This window comes from Saccostrea echinata, unplaced genomic scaffold, assembly GCF_033153115.1.
Source record: "Saccostrea echinata isolate AGI-Se365-2 ecotype Australia unplaced genomic scaffold, CSIRO_AGI_Sech_v1 ptg000009l, whole genome shotgun sequence".
Classification (NCBI taxonomy): Eukaryota; Metazoa; Mollusca; class Bivalvia; order Ostreida; family Ostreidae; genus Saccostrea; species Saccostrea echinata.
Window position 1 is genome coordinate 43,615,448 of NW_026889758.1, and position 22,053 is coordinate 43,637,500.

General features: G+C 34.9%; 1 protein-coding gene across 1 annotated transcript in view; it reads left to right on the plus strand.

Annotated features, from left to right (window-relative positions):
* LOC133182772 (uncharacterized) overlaps positions 1-22,053 on the plus strand; it is a 52,308-nt gene that overhangs the window by 8,533 nt on the left and 21,722 nt on the right. Inside the window, exons 8-23 of the mRNA XM_061317621.1 lie at positions 1,624-1,729; positions 1,816-1,977; positions 3,749-6,931; positions 7,106-7,271; positions 7,682-7,780; positions 13,891-14,102; positions 14,691-14,903; positions 15,007-15,137; positions 16,825-17,011; positions 17,437-17,537; positions 17,684-17,809; positions 18,240-18,348; positions 19,795-19,970; positions 20,991-21,144; positions 21,247-21,350; positions 21,453-21,913. Of these exons, the coding sequence (XP_061173605.1) occupies positions 1,624-1,729; positions 1,816-1,977; positions 3,749-6,931; positions 7,106-7,271; positions 7,682-7,780; positions 13,891-14,102; positions 14,691-14,903; positions 15,007-15,137; positions 16,825-17,011; positions 17,437-17,537; positions 17,684-17,809; positions 18,240-18,348; positions 19,795-19,970; positions 20,991-21,144; positions 21,247-21,350; positions 21,453-21,913 (5,690 nt within the window). The remainder of the gene's footprint in view (positions 1-1,623; positions 1,730-1,815; positions 1,978-3,748; positions 6,932-7,105; positions 7,272-7,681; positions 7,781-13,890; positions 14,103-14,690; positions 14,904-15,006; positions 15,138-16,824; positions 17,012-17,436; positions 17,538-17,683; positions 17,810-18,239; positions 18,349-19,794; positions 19,971-20,990; positions 21,145-21,246; positions 21,351-21,452; positions 21,914-22,053) is intronic.

The following is a 22,053-nucleotide window of genomic DNA, read 5'->3' on the forward strand; positions in this document are numbered from 1 at the left end:
TAACGTACACTGTATGCAGTAATAACTAATGAGAACGTATCGAAGATTTGGGGGTATATAGTTTTTGCCCTGTCCGTCCGTCCGTCTGTCTGTCTGTTTTCTGTTTGTCCGCAAAAACTTTAACATTGCCCATAACTTTTGATTGGTTGGAGCTATGGCTTTCATATTTCACATGTGTATTTCTTGTGACAAGACCTTTCTTTGGGTACCATAATATTTGACCTTGACATTGGAGTTTGACCCAGTTTTACAAAACTTTACCCAACTTTAACCTTGGCCATAACTTTTGAACAGTTGGTGCTAAGGCTTTCATACTTCACCTGTGCAATCCTTGTGTCAAGACCTTCCTTTGGATACCAACAACTTTGACCCTTTGACCTTGACCTAGGAGTTTGATCTAGATTTGAAAAACTTTAACCTTGGCCATAACCTTTGAACGGTTGGTGCTAGGGCTTTCATACATCACATATGTAATCCTTGTGACAAGACCTTCCTTTGGATACCAACAACTTTGACCTTGACCTTGGAGTTTGACCTACTATTGATAAACTTTAAACTTGGCCATGTCTTTTGAACGTTTGGTGCTAGAGCTTTCATATTTCACACGTGTATTTCTTGTGAGAAGGCCTTCCCTTTGGCACCATTAATTTTGACCATTTGACCTTGACCTTGATGTTTGACTTACCTATGGAAATTTTTAACTTTTTCCATATCCTATATGGTTGCTGCTAGGGCTTTCATATTTCACAGGTATATTCCTCGGGACAAGAACTCACTTTGGGTACCAACATATTTGATTTGTATTTGAGAAAGTTTAACCTTCACTATAAGTTGGCATACGGGGGCATCGGTGTTTCACAAACACATCTTGCATGTTTTTTTTCATTAATATGTTTACCGCTCCTAACTGTAAAGGGGGTTATATGATATGCCCTCCTGTCAGTCCGCAAGTTATACGGAGAAGTGACGCTCTTCAATAAAAGGTTGATCCGGTAATTAACAAAATATTCTGGACATATTTTCCGATATATATATATATATATATATATATATATATATATATATATATATATATATATATATATATATATATATTGCATTGGAATATTTTACTATACCACGTGGAAAAAGACAAGAATAAAGAAAGCCGACTTTGATTAATAACGCTATAAAAGTGTCTACAAAAAGATTCTTGTGATTGTCTAACTTATTTGTTTACATATTGAGGGTAAGGTCTATTCCGAATGAAAAATTTGTATCAATCATCAATATTCAATCCATATTCAATTTTTCAGCTTTTTCAGGGTGCATGTTTTTTAATACAAAATGTGTTATATACCCTAAAACCTAAGTGCAGTGAAATTGAAAGGCTAATAGAGGATACTAAGGTTTTAATATTATTCAATAATAATATGTAAAGACTTTCGTAATGAGCATACTTTCGTCTCAATACCTGACAAAACAAAGATAATACACATTTCGTAAGAAAATACTCCTTTTGACATGACCCTTCCCGGAGATATGATTTGCTGAATATAATATGCATTTTTACAGTTATAAAATTAGAATGAATATACAGTTTTATGTATTTGAAAAGCTAGGGACTCATTTTATTTGTTTTAGTTTGTGATAATTATTCAAGATGAGATACTGAACTTTACGGCTGAAGCTGAAAGCATTGCTACTGTGTTTACAGAAGATACCCAAGTCCTTTGGAACATAACTCAAGGTACAACAATTCCAATGCAAATACCAAGATCTGAATTGCAAAACAGCACTATAAAGCATTCTATTTAATTCTTTATTTCTGACCAGGTACCAATGTTAGCTATCATCTTTCAATGGGAGACGGTGTGGCTTTTGTCTACAGCTATCCGTTCCAGGGGTATCTTTGTGATGAAATGAATCTCAACGATACCTGTTCCATCGTCTATGGTGATCTTAACTGCACAGCTACTTGTAATGGGACATCTTCAGGTAAGACGTCGACAATATTTTATTATTTGAGGGAAGTATTTCACGATTTATTTTGATAAGGTATTCTGACCTGTGAATTGAAAGTTAACTTTAAATTGTCATTATTTATTATAGGAAGTTGCTTGCAAGGATATCATAAAATTTCATTTATTTATGTCCCTAGTAGTAATTTTATGCTGTATATAATTAGACAGGGGGAAAAGTTTCTCACATGATTGACTGTAGCTCTACTGGTTGCAGTTGTCATTAGTTCATAAGTATCCCTTTGACTTGCACCACTTATTTCTGCGTTTTACTTTTTAAAAGGTATGTTTTCTTAAGGTGAATCAAAGTTTTACTTAAATCAGATCAAAACTAGTGTTGTAGGAAGACTGCCGTTTTGAAAGTATTAAGATTATAAATGTACATCAGCTGTCTCGTTTAAAGTCATCATTTCGTAAGTTCTATGGTCGATACAATAACCTTGTCAGCAAGTACAATTTATCAATGAGTCAAATGCTGACTGACATTTTTCATACTAATCGTTAGGCCATTATTTACACACTGAATTGTCGACGGATTTTTCCGTTATTTCCTGATCATGACAAGGAGCACACGGCGGGTGTGACCGGTCGGCAGGGGATTCTCACTCCTCCATGGCACCTGATCCCACCTCTGATGTTTGGAGGTCCGTGTTTGCTCTGCTCCTATTTTGTATTGTTTAATGGACTTTTGAGCTTGAATACCGTTCGTTATCGCCATATATTTCATATTATATCGAAATTACGCAAATACATTAGAAACCTCGATATCACTATTTAAAATAACTTTACGAGTATATACTAGTATAAATCAAGTATTAGTAACATGACAACATTCTGTCATGTCCTAAATTTTGAATTTACCGGGTGGGAGTAAATACAAAATTCAGAACATGAAAACTAGTTGTCATGTTCTAAATGTTTTGTATTTACTCCCACCCGGTAAATTCAAAATTTAGAACATGACAATTCTATCGACATGAAACCCACGGAAAACATCCTTCATAACATTAAAAGAAAAGTCAGTATACTGATTATGTATTTTTTTGATAAGTGTTATTGTTTACCAGTTTATATTAAAATTGGACCAAAATTAAAGGAGCAGTAACAATTTAAAAGAATTTCAGGTTACTTAATTTAATGTAAGTTACCATTACCAAACCTGTCTTGATAATCGAATCGAGAGAATTATGTAAATGCAACTTTGTGTACTCTGCTTTATAAATGTTATTGAGAGCAGAACCAAAAACTGCAGAGAAGTATTGTGAAAGAAAAAAAACAAATAAAGGTTGACAGATGGATTCTTTACCATCGCATATTCCCCTCCCCTTCTCAATTTACGACCAGTAAAGCTAACACAAAGTAAGTACTTTGAAAAGAGGTTGGACCTTATTTACATTTAAGTGTCTAGAAAAGTAAAAATTTTAATGTTTAGGCCACCTGTAAAATAATGTTTGTTTGCCCTCTCCCGACTCAGGATGAAAAAATTGGGTCGGTAGGTAGGTAAAAACAAAATTTTTTCAGAAAATTTCAATTTCATTTTTTTTAAAATCTATTGTCCAGAATACATAAAAAAAATTGCTTCCTGGAAGTTAAAAAAAGTTTTTGCCAGTCGGTCGGGAAAGGGCAACCAAACAATTTTTTAAAGATGGCCTTATCTAGTATGAAGTAAGATTTTTTTGTCTTTTATTAATTATTTTTACATACATAATTGGTTGTAACTAGACATGTATTAAATAATTGCTTTCCAGGAATGGATGGGTTTGTGTCTTACTATTATACAAAACCAGACTGGTACACATTCACGATAACAGCATATAACCTCGTAGGAAATAGCACGCTTGTATTAAATCTTCCGGTACAGATTCCTATTTCCGGTTTCTTTATCAATGATACTGACCCTATTCCCTTTGGAACATCAAGGGCAGTTCCAGTAATGACAGACACTGGTTCTCATATAGATATGGAGGTCTCCATGAATGGATCTCTTCTGAATACATCGTATTTTGATTGGACATTGAGTTCTGGTGAGGCTATTATAAACACAGTCAACTACAACTGGACAGGATATTACCTAATTGAAGCAAATATCACAAACCTCGTCAGCTCTATCCATTCATTTGAAAGAGGGGTTTGGATAGACTTTCTAATAACAAATTTGTCAATAAATAATGACAGACCGTACGTACCTGTGGGCGAGAATACAACGTTTGATATCGGAATGGACTATTGCTCTCGGTTTAATTCATCTATTCTGTATGCAGATGCTTCACCTCTTGAATCCATGTATATGGATTTGATTGTTAGCCCACAAAGGTACAGCTTTTCACATATCTTTACTGCACCCGGAATATATGGTGTTAACTTTTCAATAGTGAATCCTGTAGATTATCACTCTAGCACTCATAATGTATTTGTGCAATATCCCGTGAAAAATGTCGAGGTTTTTATGAGTACTCCAGTGAAACTTGAACCAGTCGGTTTTGTCCCTGTGAAGTTTGTGTTAACATTCTTAGGTGGTGTTCCTCTTGCAACGGATGCAAGCTACAATGTGGACTTCAACGATAGTAGCACAACGACAGACCTATTTGAGGAACCCCCAGCCCCAATAACAACAGCTCTACCAACTGAAGAACCAAAGACAGAACTGGATTGTGCTGCACTTTACGATTTACTTCAACAATCTCTAAATTCATCCGATTTTGATGGAAACAACAGCACAAACATAACAACTCCAACTACGATAACGGAAGAAGAATACCAAATTCTTTGCAATACTTCTATAACAACAGAGTATACAACTTCCATGATTATTACAACACCTTCCCGTATGGAAGGTTTCTTTGAAATAATTTTTTTTCATGACTACACACAGCATGGAACATACGATGTTTCCATTAATATCTCAAACTTGGTGGATTTTAAATTCTTTCCATTGATTCTGAACGTTGATGAACCTATCTACGATCTAGATTTTACACCGAATATTGTATATGTACCCATTAGAACAAATTCGGACCTTGTTGTCAGCATGTCATGGGGTTCCCGAGCAGAATGTACAATTAATGTTGGTGATGGATCACCAAGTTATGTTCTTCCATGTAACCGATCAAACCCAATGTCTGTAACGCACTATTTTGATACAGTCGGTGTTTATTATGCTCATGCAACTGGGAATAACACAGTCAGTACAGAATACACTTCTTCTTCTTTGGGACCCATTTACGTGCAGATTCCCGTTTCTGGATTTGAGGTGATATGTCTGGTTTGTTCAAATGATATTGGTCCTCCCACTTACTCAACATATAATACAAGTGTGAGTTTTGAATTCCTGTTCGACAAAAGCCAGGAGAGACCAACCAATGCATCCTATACGATTGACTACGGTGATGGGACAAAAACGCCAGTACAAGCTTTACCAGAAACTTTTGCAGACGACAATTACGGTGGTGGAAAATCTCTTGTGTTCCGTTTCCAGCATTTTTATTTAAAAGGCGGTAACTACACTGTAATTGTTAATGTATGGAATCTAGTAAGTAATGTCAATTTCACATGTTTACATGATCTTTATGAAGCGATTGTCAATCTACGTGTAACAATTTACGATTACGACCAAGACACCGGTGTTTCGAAGATAGGGGGTGGTCCAAACAACAACTATTTTGCTCTGGAACATCAAGTCCTTTTCGTTGCTTCACATGATAGAGGATCCCATGTTACGTACCACTGGGACTATGGAGATGGTTCAGCTCTAGAATCTATATATTACAATCAAAACACCTTTCATGAATACCCTAATGATACTACATTTCACATTATTTTAAACGCAACAAATAAATTTGTCCAAAATCACGCCAATACAGGAACAACAATACATATCCAGAGGGGTTGCTTTAATATCTCAATATCTACTGACGACCCTCGATCAAAGAACACAACATTTGAGTATCAGATGTTTCCGGGTACCATTGGCTCTGACGCATGCTACTTTTTCGACTTCAAGGATGAAACATCTGAACCAAGTCGGTACTTGATGTTTGGCGATTCAAGCTTTTGTGCTTTGGTTCCAGAATGGAACTGGTACTGGAGCGATCCAAATAAAGAATTCATTTCCCGTCCATCTGATCCATGGTATGCAAATAAACTGGCAAATCCCAACAACTTTAACATAACAATACACAATGCATTCATGTTTGAAGGTGCCTACGATGCAACGCTTGAATGCAAAAACTACGTTTCACATACCAGTGTGATATACACCACAGGTGTAACAAAGGGTCCATGTTGGTGGCCCTATGTCAACTTGACAGCCCCAAACATTTGTCAGCCACCCGCTTGTGATTCTGTTTTCCCTGAAATGAGAACAAATCTAAAATCTGAGAAGCTGATTGTATATTCCGATGTTATTATTAACTGTACATCAACTAAAGTTGCTTACTATTCCTGGTCGGTTTTCAAAATCGATGAAATTTATGGAAACGAAACTCAGATCACAGAACTTGGAGGTGCTGATGTGTATTCCATAGGAGCAAGGTATTTGCAGTTGGAACCACGTATCCTGGATTATGGTCTATATAGATTTGAGTTAAACGTTAGCATGAATGAATTGATGGGAATGTTTTCTATCGATTCTGTGAAACTGAGAATAGTGGCTACGCCATTGAAAGTGTCCATTGCTGGTGGAGACTTTATACAGACACAATGGGGAAGTGAGACCCCTTTAGTTCTTGATGGTTTTACAGAAACCTTTGACCCTGATGTAGCACCAGAAGACAAAAGTGGAATGGAGTTCATATGGATATGTAGACGGTTGTGTGAAAACTGGCCAACGTTTGACGCAGATTATAATCCAACCTCGATATTTACTCATAATTGCACATACCAAGATGATGCTGATAGAGGTTGTTCAAAGATTGACATGCTTGATTCACCAGGTATGTATAAATTGTTAGAAATTAAGCAATAAAAATAGATTTATATTATTTTTGATTTGTCATAATGTTTATTTTTTGACAACTCGTAATGTTCAGCATTTTTGAAACGTCATTTCGTTGTTTTTTTTTCCAAGATATAAAATTATTTCAAACAAGCGTTAATCATTTTTGCAGGAAAAATGCCTAATGCATCTGACGGTGAGGTTACCATTTATACTGGAGAAATGTATGAATTGGATTACGTTGAAATAAAACTCATCGTGCGAAAAGACAACAGAGTAGCGGAGGATTATCTAGTCATGTTCATAACAATGGGAAATCCTCCAATTATTAAAATAAAGTAAGAGTAGAGGTTTATTTTTCGATTACACAAGCAATAAAAAGGGAACACTTGAATTGAATTATAATTACACATTTATTAATGTATTTTAGCCCGCGTGGCACAGTGGTTAAAAAGTCTGCTCTAGAGTCGCGGAGGAGTTGATCCTTATTTTGCGGGTTCAAATCCCACTGTGGGACGTGGAGACCGGTCCTTCGGATGAGACCGTATAAACCGAGGTCCTGTGTCGCAGTAGATGCATGAAAAAGATCCCTCACTGTTAAATGGCCCTGAGTGCCGAGTATAGGTCAAAATTTGTAGCCCTCCACCGGCGAGTGGTTGCGTCTCCGTAAAAGTGAAAGATTCTTGAGAGGGACGTTTAACAACAAACAAACAAACAAATTAATGTATTTTATTTATCTAATTTATAGATGCGTCACTAACTGTGGTCCAAAAATGAATCCAACTAGTCGCTATTCTCTTGAGTCTCAAATTGATGGTTGGACAAGAGGAGCATTTTTCTACTACAGGTAAACATTTCTCCGACAGTAAGAAAGATAATTCGAGATATGTACTACTTCTTTGTCGTCTTCAAGTTGTTTCCAACCCACCTGCACTTGGTTATTCAGAATCGAAATAAATTCATAATGTAGTTAACCTCAAACATTTTCAGCTTCTTCACTGGAACCACTGAACCTATTTCAACTAATTTTTGCAATTGGTAAAGGGAAACACAAAATTATGAATTTCATTCTCCCTGGGGACTGAGGGATTGGGCCATTATCATCATAATTAATGCGCTCTTTAAAAATCTTATTAACACCTGAACACCATGCAATCAAATTTTTTCCGTGATATAATTAGCATTTTACCCTCTAGGCTCTAACAAATTGTAAAATTTATGACCCAGGGTCAGGATGGTTATTAAGTGGACGCTATGGATCATATAGTGAAAATGCATAAATGATCAAAAATATCTTCTCTCCCCCTGTAAATAAGTAGACAAACTAAGTGCATAGATACTAAGAGCAAGAGTGTCTCTTCCAAAAGTGTGAATTTCAAGGGTCAGGGGGTTCTGATGATAGGTCCAGGCTCTATTGATCATAGAGTGAAAATGCATCAATTTTTTTTGAAAATCTTCATCTCTGTAGCAAGAATCTACATGTACAATGTATATGATTTAAGGGATTTGGATTTCAATCATTTTCAAGACATATATTTTACTCATTATAAAGAGAGGATGGGTTTCTCTTTGGGCACTTGCCCAATAGAATTCTTAATGCATCTTGACTTAAGGCAAGAATCTATGCAGTTTAGGGATGGGGATCTAAATCATTTTCAAGATCATTAACATTAGCAATGACCCTAACTATAATGTCCCACTCCTCCCCATCCCCTCCTGAATCTAATTTACATGAATTACATGGATTAAATGTTTAAACTGTTGAAGTGTTTACTTTCAGTATTTACTCTGTCTCCTTGATTGTGATATGTTTTAGCTCTCCTGAGCCGAAGGCTCAAGTGAGCTTTTTGATCGAAATTTGTCCGTTGTCTGTCGTCGTCGTTGTTGTCGTCATTGCAAACTTTTCACATTTTCATCTTCTTCTTAAGAACCACTAGGCAAATTTCAACCAAAAAGTATCCTTGGGTAAAGGGAATACAAGTTGGTTCAAATGAAGGGCCACGCCTTCTTCCAAGGGAAGATAATTACGAATTTGTGAAAAATTAATGTCATTATTCAAAAAAATCTTCTTCTCAAGAACTACTGTGCTGGAAAATATGAAACTCATGTAGAAGCATCCTCAGGTAGTGTGGAATAAAGTTTGTTCAAATCATGACCCCGGGGGTAGGGTGGGGTAACAATGGGCGATCAAAGTTTTACTCCGGGTTACATAGGGAAAATCTTTAAAAATCTTCTTCTCAAGAACAGCAAAGCCATGGTTGGTCATATTTATATGGAAGCATCCTCAGGTAGTGTGGAATGTAGTTTGTTCAAATCATGACCCTTGGGGGTAGGGTGGGGCAACAATGGGCGATCAAAGTTTTGGATAGGAATACATAAGAAAAAATCTTTAAAAATCTTCTTCTCAAGAACAACGAAGTCATGATTAGTCATATTTATATGTAGTGTAGAATCAACTTTGTTCAAATCATAATCCTCTGTATTAGGGTGGGGCCACAATGGGCGATCGAAGTTTTACATAGGAATTCATAGGAAAAATCTTTAAAAATCTTCATCTCGAGAACAGAAAAGCCATGATTGGTCATAATAATATAAAAGCATCTTCAGGTAATGTAGATTCAAATTTGTTCAAATCATGACCCCCAGGGGTATAGAGGGGCCACAACAGGGGATCATAGTTATACAAAAGAATATAAAGGATATATAAATAAAAATATACAAAAGAATATAAAGGATATATAAATAAAAATTATTCTTAAGAATAGTAAAGCCAGTATGTACCATATTAATGCAAAAGCATCCTTAGAAAGTGTAACCCCCCCCCCCCCCCCCGAACCACTTTTATATTTAAACTTTACATTACTGAACTGATTTCTGCTTTTTCCTAGCCAAAGTTCTCAGGTGAGCGATGTGGCCCCAGGGCCTTTCGTATATGAATTGGGAGGCTTTTGGACCTATTTGTTTGATGAAACATTTAAAAACTACACCAAGATCAATGCATGAGGTACATGTATGTCTTCAGAAATCATACATGCATGCAACTTTCTGTACAATATTTAATTATGCCATGCACTCATACTGGACTCAGTGAATATAATGCATGTACTGACCATTATGCTTAAGTGGATGAGCACATCTCTGTATGAATTAAATACAAACTGTCACTGAATGCCAGTGACTTTACAGCAGAGATCTGAGTTTCCAAAAGTGAAAAGCAAGGTACATGTATATCTTGCAAATTGATGGTTAAATTAATTCTATGTAGTACTTATGTCATATATTGCAAGAATTTAGTGTACTAGCTATGTTTATAATCTGAAGAAGTGGCACAAGTAATATGATTGCTAGGGTGGAGATTATCAACAAGTTCAACTTACTCTTAAAATATTTAATCATTTCTGACTAAATGGGGGTAAAGATGACCGAAACAAAATTCATGATCTTTTGATTATTAATAAATTTGATGTCAGAAGGAATAAATAATTATACATGTATATGGATGACATTCACAAACTTTAGGATTATTGACACTATTAATTTTTTATTGAACATTTATGACCATTTACACCAATAACTTTGTTTTGACACAAAGAGCAGTTGCACCCTTAATGCAGAAAAATACATGTATTAAATGTTTCATTATTTAGCATTTATATAAACACAAATAAATCATGTGAAGTGGGTGTATGTATAAAACATTGATCCATACATAATATTGATGGAAAAACCCACTTTTTGAGAAACTTCTTTCATATAGATGACTTAAAAAGGGTTCTAATTAGTTTTATAGTTAATTGATTATGTAATGAGAATCCGCTTTCTTATTAAATAAAAAGTGTATTTAATAATAAGAGTATTAAAATAAATAACATTAACTCTGTCTTGATACAAGGAACAGAAAGGTTTTATTTCAGAAGGATGGTACTGACCCCACGTTTACACCCACACATGACTAAATGCTTACTGACAAAAATACAAACCTTGTTATCTGGAACTCGATGGGACCGCAAAAGAGATACATGTATCAGAGGGTTTAAGATATTGAGTGTAAAATACTTAAAGAAAAAGTGTTTTAGACTTCCATATCACTTCGACATATCCATGGTATTCGAGTTTCGGTGTTCGAGAGAGACCTATATTTAAGTTCAGCTGTATATGTTAAAGGACCATCTTTAGAATTCTAATTCAATGGTAAATTTGTGCAGTTGGAGTGATCTGCCATTTGATGTGAAAACTGTAATCTATATTTGTTTATCAATTTAGTATTCTAAAAATTAAAAATAATTTGAAACTTTATTGATTGTATTTTCCCCCATCAAAGAAACTGGGGGGATAAGCCGAGCCATATGCCTACATAACGATCGATAAAAAATCAATAAATTCATTTTACAAAAATTTCACTTTTTGTTGAATTAATGTAATGCTTATTACCATTTGCATACAAATTTGACAAAACCTGAATACTGTAACAGTGAAAATGATTCTGATTAACACAAAAAAAATGGCATCACGCTCAATTTTCACAAAAACTGACATAAATTGGATGATATAACTACATTTTTTAAATAGAGTGGGTCATCGTACCATTTTTTTCAGAACGATTAATGAAAGGCAATGGAAAGATGTTGCTTTTTACACTTGCAAATATTTGGTACGAAGACCCACTCTACATAAAAAATTAAGTTAACTTACTTAAATTTTCACCGTGGTCTTAAAAAATTCTAAGTCCAAATACGCTTGCTAAATATAGAGAACTGTATGCTATTTAAATGGGTATGTATGTGTGACTCCGTGGTACAGTGGTTAGGGAGGAGCTCTTTAAAGGGACGTTTATTGAGGAAAGTGTTCGAGTCATGCTCTGATTTTTTGATTTTGTTTTTTGTTTTTTTTTGTTTTCTTTGGTTTTAATTTTGTTTTACTTTATAAAAAATGTCTATAGGAATAACATATTTTTCACTGGAAATAAAATATATACATGTAGTAATGAACTTATTTACAGTAAATTATTTAAAATGCCGGATAAAAATTATAATAGATATTTGAATACTTTTATTCCCGTTCTTATTTATTTTAAATAAAAGCGCTTCTAGATCACCATTATCATTATAAACGATGTTAACACTTTTATAATATCTCCACAATAAGTGTAAACACTCAATATGCAAATTAATTAATAGAAGTCCTTACCCATGTTAGACATTTGTGACAGTAAATGAAAGTCAACTGTTTAGCTTGTTTAGAATATACATATCATTTTGAAAACTACGTTAAACGTTAAAATGCTTAAGTAAACTCGAACAATTGAGAGATTTTTTCCAATAAATGTTCTTGCATAGCCGAAAAATGGGCATGGGCACATGGCACGTCTTATCCCCCCAGATTCTTAAGTAAGCAAAAGTCATTTGTATCAATCAAGAAAGCTGTATCTTTGAAGTCTGTCATTAAATTGTGTCAAAAATTTGACAAATGAACAAGAGTATTTAAAGGATTATTTAAATAACACAAACACCATGTGCAAATCAGAAGCATAGTAAATTAACTAGTACCACTGTTAATCAGGAATGGTGTTGTATACTAAAGCGCTGTAATTGGCGCAGATCTACAAATTTTTAAAAGGGGGGGGGGGGGTAATTGAGGCAACTATGCCAGGGAACCAGATGAATTTAGGATGAGGGTTTACTTTGGCGAAGTTAATCGCGGTTACCCTGGGTGGGTTTGGAAGGCCCTCCAGCTCCAACCACACAATATACTGATATGTGGATATTTATCGTTTTCAAAAAGTGCCATTTTCACTTATTATACCCCGCTCCAAAGTAGAAGTGGGTATACTGTTTTACCCTTGTGTGTCTGTCTGTCCGTATGTCTGTTTGTGTGTCCGTGTGTCTGTCCGTAACAAATTTTAGTCGCAGTTTTCTCAGCAATTACTCATCGCTGATGCTTGAAATTTTAACACACTCTTTGTTTAGGCATGCCATATGGTGGGATTCATTTTTGTGAGAATCCGATGACAACTTCCTGTTTATCCGTGCGTATCTCCGTACAATACATAACAAATTTTGGTCACAGCTTTCTCAGCAACTATTCATCGTAGATGCTTGAAATTTTAACACTCTCTTTGTTTAGGCATGCCATATGGTGGGATTAATTTTTGTGAGAATCCGATGTCAACTTCCTATTTATCCATGCGTCTGACCGTGCCATAAATTACATATTTTGTTTGCAGATCTCTCAGGATCAGCAACTACTTATTGCAGATGTTTGAAAGTTTAGCAGACTCATTGTTTTAAGCATGTCATATGGTGGGATTCATTTTTGTATGAATCTTATGTCAACTTCTTGTTTATCCCTGTGTCTGTCCAAAAATGAACTTGTGTATTCACATCAGAGCGGGGGTATTATTAATGAGCATTGGCTCACAGACTTCTTGTTAATGTTCAATTTCATCTAAATTGACACACACTAAAAAAATTATTTGTTTCTTTGACAACAAAGTCATCATCTTCCAATCATAGACTGATTTTTTAATATTAAAAAAAAAAAAATTCAAAAAATCTTTCTTAAACAGAGTTTACTTCATGAAAATCTTCAATTTCAGACCGGTAATAAATTTATTATTTGAAATACTATTACGCCTCATTACATTATTACGCCCTTTTTCGCGTTATTACGCCTTTTAACTTTGCGTTATAAGGCCTTTTAAATTTTTTCGCTGTAGATTGATCATATTAAATTGGCTTTTGTACATTTGTTCTTCAATTCACATGGTAAATCCGTTTAATATGTTTTATATTTCATTATATTTACAAATTTTGCCAAAGTTTCTTGGGAGTATAAAGTTCAGTTTGCTTACATCATGGTCCAAGGACGAATAGTCGTACCTAAACAGAGTCAAAGTTTAATATCATAAAAGTAGTGTATTGTTTTGTGCCATCTTATTTCATTTTTGTTAATTTGTAGATGGACGCTATATGGTGTTCCCTGGGGAAGTAGGTATTACTTCAATAGAAGGCTGATCTCGGAGTCTGAATGGATAAGCCAAGCTACTACCGGCTCTGAAGGACCACACATGGCGATAGAGCCTGTTGTTCCACGTTTCACCACAAACAGCTCTTACAGCTATTACTTCTCTGTCAAAACCTGGAGATGGGGAACGAGTGAGGCATATTGTGGTATGGTTATTCTTACAATTTACTTAGCATTTTATTTTGAATGTAATTTTTTTTAAACGGAAAAAAAACAATTCTTCTCCCTTGAGTTTCCCGTTTCCATAAAAAGGGTTTATTAGTAACGTTAATTTTTCAAATGAAATCAAGTTTTTATCGTATATATAAAATAATTCATTCATTGATCATATGCAGGTGTGACTGTTGATCAAAAGTTGAAAATAAAACTTGCACTTAAAATCAGCACGTTAACGTTCTAGTATATTTAAACTTTGTAAGTGTCTATAGATCATTTTTCATATTCAATACCTCTTTTCTTTCTTTTAATAACAAGTCGTATAATTATTTCATTTTTATATTTATTGATCTTTGAATGGATATGATTTTAGCTTAAAAGCTTACTTGTTGGAGTGGAATTCATTTTAAGTTAGAAATGTGAACAAAGTTGATAGTGCTTTAAAAAGATACTTGCAAACTAAACTCCCATTTCGAAAGGATATTTTTTTAAAAATAATTCATTAACTAAGGAATAGCAAGAAGATTAAACAGTTTTTTATGGTTCTTAATTAATGATAAAGATGAATCAAATGATAGGTATTTCGGAGATCAACTTTAAAATCAATGAAAAACCACGGGCTGGGAAAGCTACTGTATCTGTTTCCCCTGGCTCCGGTATCGCTTATGAAACAAAGTTTGCTGTGTCTGCAAGTGGATTCACTGACTATGAGGACGGTTCCAGCATGAGCTTTTACAAGTTTGGCTATAGATTACAAGCAGGAAGTCTAATAACGTGGTTCCACGAAGGAAGTAAGCTTTTCTTCCATCTTGTAGTATCGTCAAAAATATTTATACTGAGTGAATGAATACCTGTGTATTTTTATGATATACGATTAATTTTATTTTTGAACAGCGAAACGTAATAACCTTGGCTTCGAAAATCCATTTCCAGCCGGACTGGAGTCCGAAAACTTCCAAATTAATATTGTTGTCAGAGCTTATGACCGAAGTGGAGCATATGCACAAAAGTGGAAAACAATTACGGTAATGATATATGAATAGATATTGTCACCGTAACCAACAGTGTTTATTGCATGATCTTTTCTATATTTCATCGTAAGTGCAATTCCTTATGACAAGGAAACTTAATGACCCTGAACTAGGGTTAAGGTTGAAAAGGTCAGATCACAATGCAGATGTATATTACATGTAGGAACCTTGAATCAAGATCACTGGTCAAGGACTAGAGGGTAAAAAAATTTTTGTACATTAATTTTTTTATTGAAAAACACAACAATCGTATATGCATGAAGGCTCAAAATGTCATGACTCCATCTAGGTTGCAAAAATTCTATTGAACCTAAATTTCAACTGAGAAAACAAAGAGGTCATACTTGGCAAAAAGAATTTTCTAATAAGCTGTAGGTCTGGTGTAATTTTTCATGATCATTTGGAGAAATTATTTAAGGTCATGGTCTATCGGGTCACATGACTCACAAATTTAAATTCTTATTTATCTGAATCTAATCAAAGTCGTGATTCAGTTGAATATTTATATAAATGTTACTTATTGTGTTAAAATTGAATTCTGCTCAAAAAATGTTATAGAACAAAAAATGATGATTGGGACAATACATGTAATTTCTTGTCGTGAATACATTTACTACAAGTATATGATTGAAAAATTCCAAGTTCCAAGTCCAAGCTGAGATCCTAAATTATAGAAGTCATGTTATATTCACTTGCATGAAGCTTCCAGGGGGACATAGCATTTTTTCTGCGTTGGACCATAAAAGGACGAGAATTTCCAAATTGAGACAATAAATATGAAAACTTATGATCACCTGCATCCGACCAATCAGTTGAACATACATGTAATGCTTATTTTTTCTACATTGGGCCAAACTTCTAAATTGATACAACTGGTTATATTATGAAAAGTTATTTCACCTGCATCTGATATCCAAGTGAACATAACCTTATTTTTTCCACATCGGACCCCCCCCCCCCCCCAACATAAAATCAATAAATTCCAAATTGATATATAACTGGATTATTTCAACTCCGCTTCTCTCACTGTTTGGTAGGACTTCAACAAATGAAAACAATGAAGATAGATGGCAAGGTTTGCTTAACGAGTTTTTATCAAGTAATCAAACAATAAAACAATTTATATATTGCTGTTTTTTTTAAAGAAAATACTATGATAAAACATTCCTCAAATACAATATTCTCTTAATTGCCTCTCGGGCTTGGTGAGTATTGTACTCTTCGGTTAGCTAAATCATCGTATTTACCTCAAGGTTCACGAGATGAAAAATGTTGTTTTATTCAAAATAGAAGTCATTTCTTTTGTAATATACATGTATATGCAGCAACTTTTAACGTAATTGTGTTAAACGTTTGCCACACAACATACATTAAATTTATACAGTGGAGACCAAACTTTGAGCAAACCGTTAAGGTGAAGTCGTCTGCGTTCGGGGGTTCGGATCTCGCTGCGGAACGTGAAGACCGGTCATTAGTTAAATAACCAAGGTCGCAATAAGATGCGCAAAAAGGTCATTTACTGCTCAGTGCCGAGTACCGGACTATATTTACAATTATGGCGGCCTAACATGAGTGAAAAATTCTCAAAGGACCGTAAAGCAAGCAAACCAAACAATCGTCAAAATATTTGCCTATTGCATGTATACATATACGTAACTAGAATGTATATCATCTTTTTTAGGTTCAACCACCACAACCATCAAACGTAAAGAACGTCATTGCCACTGCTACAGAACCTGGTGGACAAATTGACAAATATCTTATAGGAGCTGACATTCGAGTAGCACCTATGTCTTTGAGTCTCGCCAAATTTCTCAACGAAGAGGCAGATGGTGCGCTGAGTGCTGCTCAAGTTGTTGAAACAACAAGTAAATCAAACTCAAATACATACATGTATACATGTGTTGATGAAACGTATCAGTAAACCCTCATGTATTTCTTTTTTATTCACAACTACTACTCTACTCGTTGCTAGAACAACAGATTATATTGTAACTAATTTGAGTCGAGAGCTTCGGAGTAACTCTTTCTTAGTTTGAAAGTACTAGTAATCGGCACGATTCCTTCAAAGTCTTCCAATATAAATAGTTTATACATAGTTTTTCCACTTAAGTAATCCCTTTTTCAAGCAACGCTAAATAAATGTCAACTTTTTTACCCCTTTATAGTCGCAATGAAATGCAAAAGCAGTAAAGGTTTTACAATTTCTCTAAATCTTTCTGGTTTTAATCAGTAAATAAGCTAAATATTAATTTAAAAAATGAAGAAAATATGTTTTTTTTTCCTTCTACAGCTTCCATTGCACAGGCTCAAAATCTTACAGAATCGGAGCGGCTTGCAATGGAGCAAGCAGTTCTACAACAACAAGCAACAGAAAAAGCAAACCGTATTCAGGTATGTATCTCTTCAAATTTCTGTTATGTTGTCAATTCGCGATTGAAAAGACCCACTGCTTGGATGGTAATCTCACTGCCATTGTGGTCCTTAAATCTTCATTGTTTCAGATGTATGTAATATTTTTTCACGGGATTTAATTTTAGACGCGGGCTACTCTTTTGAATGGTTTTAAAAGAATCAATCCTTCTAACGTGGAAGCTATGCAAGGGACCGCAGCAGCACTCGCGGAAATGTCTGTGAAAGAGGACGAACTGACAACAACAGCTCAAGTAACCTAAACTCAATTGTTTCAACGCATTTATAAAAACTTTTTTTTTTTATAATTAATGACTTTTTTTCTTAGAGTTATTGTTTCATGATGAGCCAACAATTCCACACTGAAATGATAAATAACTGATAAGATAGCGGATCTAAAATTTAAATACACAAATCATCATCTTGATCGGAAAAATATAAGTGTTATTTGGGAACAATGCCATAAATAGGTTTTATTGCCGCCGCCCCCCCCCCCCCCCTAGGATATAGATGTACATCTATGATATATAGGACAAATCTATCTAGATAGTTAAAACGAATGTTTCGAGCATTAAATTAAAATATTTTCTGCAAGTTAAGAAGGTAGATATCTTCTTGATTACCAACAACTTATTGATAAAATTTCAATTATATACCTATCGCAATTTTTTTTTCTCTGAACAGGAAGACGCTGCCAGTATAATGGAGGATTATGTGGTAAAGCTGAAAGCGCAGACGAGTCTATCAGCAGATGACAGGGAGGACGCCACGTCTAACCTTATATCTGTCATAGGTCAGATTATTTATATCTGTCGTACATGTAGGTCAGGCTACTACATTAATTCTGTCATAGATGTACGTCAGCTTATTACCTTATACGTGTCTCTGTCATGGATCAGATTATCACCTAAATATCTGTTAAAGGTCAAGTTACTATCTTGTATCCGTCATAGGTCAGATTGTAACCTCATATCTGTCATAGGTCAGGTTACTAACTTATATCTGTCATAGATCAGGTTACCATCTTATAAATCTGTCATAGGTCAGGCAACTACATTAATTCTGTCATAGGTCAGCTTATTACCTTATATATATCTGTCATCGGTCAGGCAACTACATAAATTCTGTCATAGGTCAGCTCATTATCTTATATCTGTCATAACTCAGGTTACTACCTTATATCTGTCATAGGTCAGCCTACAACCTTATATCTTTCATAAGTCAGGTTAATTACGACAGATGTGACCTGCCAACAGGGCATGCTTACTCCTCCTGGACACCTAATCCCACATCTGGACTTTCCGGGGGTTCGTGTTTTAAGCCCTTTCACAGATTTGTATTGTTTGTTGATGTTTTTAGATTGATAACTGTTCGTTATCTTCACTTTTATCAGGCTTACAGTTACATGTATGAGCTGTCGACCAACCCTTTTTAATTTTTATAGTCATAATCATTGTTGAAGGAAGAGGTGTTTCATTTCTTTGTTTAAGTATGTAAACATGTATACCCGAGCCAGAAGCGGATCAAATCAAGCTGCTGTGGACTGTCGTTGTCTTATGTTTTTTTTTCGTTTTTGTATTTTGTAATTTTTTTCTTTTGCATTTTTAAACTCCTTCTAAGAATCGTTTTGATATTTTCAAAATCACTTGCTAGGATGTATCCTTGAGTGAAGGGAATTTTCTTTTATGTTCAATCGAAGAACCAATTCAAATATTAAGGGAATATAATTACAAACTGATTAAAAGTATTTTTATTTACATGGACTGCTGGTTAAACGAAAAGAGAAATCATTGTCATTTTAAACTGAAACCTGCCTACAAATCTTTCTAGTTTTGATATTCGCTACGTCAAATTTCATTGCTAGGCAAGGATACCAACTTTACAAATATTGCGCTTTTAAAGTTTGTGGACTAAAAATAAGTCCCTTTTGTATTGTAAACTTTTGATATAAGGTACATTTTGTTTGACAATTTATTGTTGTTTTTTTTAACAAATTAAACTTCAGAGTTGAAACCTTTTGCCGTTATATTTCGGTAGACAGTTGTACAAACTAAGCCCATTATTTTTATCATAGTAAAAAAGATTCGATTGCCAGAGCGTACTCCATTTTTAACCATCTGAATAATGATATAATAATTCTCGGAATTGCAACAATGCTAGAAAAAAAAACAAAATTATAAGTAAACCAAAAAGGAAAAGGTATGAAAATTTTGAAACAATGTTTCGAGTTTTCTGGTAGGTAACACAATGCATGCCGCTGGATTGACCGCTGAATTAGCCGAAGAAGAAAGCACGAATTTAGCCAATATGGTTGAATCCGCGACTGCTGGGATTGTATCTACAACACAAGCCACCACTCTCTCTCCAGAACAAATAAAGGCCCGCCAGGATCAGTTGTTGAATGAAAAGAATAGTGTACGTAGAATTGTATTGTCAACTTTTAACTCAAACCTTGACATTTTCTCTTCAGTATATATAATGGTTGATCTAGGCATCAGATATTTCCATGTTATTTTATGTACCAAAATGTATCCGATATCAAGATAAGCTGAAAGATTTGTACATTTTGTACAAGTTTTGTTTTGTTTCTTTTACCTGGGTCACATTTAAGCCGATGGTCGGGTTACCATTTTTTTTCTTCTCTTCGGCTGAATGTGTAGATCGGCTGACACTAGTATCATGCGATGCAGAGAAGTCACATTAATTCCTGTGAATACTGACAACTTTAAAAGTTTGAATATTTAAGTTGGCAAACCGTCGCCCGATAATCGAATGCTGAACCGCAGTAACATTTGATTTTCAACGTCGACCAACATTTACGTAAAACCAATACCTTAATGTCGACAACCGACAACCGGTTAAATTTAACAAACTGTCGGACGATGGTCGGACGATGATCGAGGGTTGGTTGATGGACTATTCAATGACTGCTTAGGCCACCGACGCAGAATTTAAGTCCGAAGGACACAAAATTGGTCCGCGGAATTAAGCTAAAAGATGTCAAAATCGGGCAAGACAATAGCAGATGAACTGCGGAGCACAGTTAACGCGACAAAAAAGGAGGCGGGGGAACCTAATTCATACAAGAAATGTTAACTATGACAACACACAAATTGAACAATTCTTTAAAATGCAACAAATGAAATGATTTGCGATTTTTAACTGTACAAAAGAATTAAACTACAGTAAAACTTATTATAACATGCTGTTTTGTTCAATCCCACATAGCAAGGTATAGGCAAGTCAAAATTTACAGCTCTCCATCGGCAAATGGTGGCGTCTCCATATGAGTGAAAAATTCTGAGTGAAAGAGGGACGTTAAACAACAAACAAACAAACATAAAAACCGTCGTCCGTTGGTTGTTTTTGGAAATGTGCCTGGGGTTTTAGTTTTCTTATTTAATTTTTGTTTGTAACATCAACGTCATTTTTTAGGCAAAGAATACATTTTTGAGACTTGAACAGTCTCTAAATAACATCATCAGCACGCTCGGAAAATTCAAAGTTGTTGGTGAGAAAAACGCAGTGGTGGAATCCCCAAAACTGAACGTGACTCTAGCTAAGACAGAGACAAAAGATATGAACTACAGTACGTATACTTTACTTCAACATCAGTAAACGCTTCAGCTATCACAAATATATCTGTTCTTATAAACGTTATTATAAACTTTATTTCTCCTTTATATTATAGACCCAAACTTTGGCGTTGGAGGGTTGAGTGGTTTTCTCTTACCAAAAACCCAGGCCATTTTTGGCGAGGAAGGTAATGAAACGACCTGGTTTGTCGAAACAGAGGTATGTTAAATGAATTTTTCCTACGTCTTTAACCTTCTAGTGAGTATGTTAATTTAAAAAGTAATTGAACATCATATACTTATACATTTGATTGTTTTACAGGCATTAAGGATGCCCAACAACCCATTTACGTGGACAAATGCAAGCGGCACTACTTCCACAAGAATTACAAGCGATGTCATCTCCTTAAAATTCCGAAATGACACAAATGAAGGTGTAGATGTGAAGGAAGCCCCGCAGTACTTTGATATTTTCATGGATCGACGTAATTTTGATACCACAGTCCAAAACGTCATTAACTTGACCAGAAGTTGGAGTGAACCCTCTGCATTTCATATATTACCAGTGGCACCCAATAGCTCCTTGCATATAACTGTCAACCAAATATTTAACCCAGAAGACATACAATACTACTTAGATTGGCTAGACTTTATTGCTGGTGTCTCAGCAGATGATAACTCAACGGAAGAACAAGATCCTAATGTTACAGATACTAGCTTACCTAAGGGGGCTGCTGCCTTCTTCATGGAGACTAAGCCATCACTGTTTTATGTATTTATCAAGTAAGGAGTTGGAATTGGCTCAATGTCGTGAAATTCATTAAGTATTTATTAAAATTAAGTTTCTGGAAATTATTCAACTTTTTGGTTGAACTATAGGGACCTCTTTTTATGTCTTTCTCATAAACCAGGTATCCAAGTTT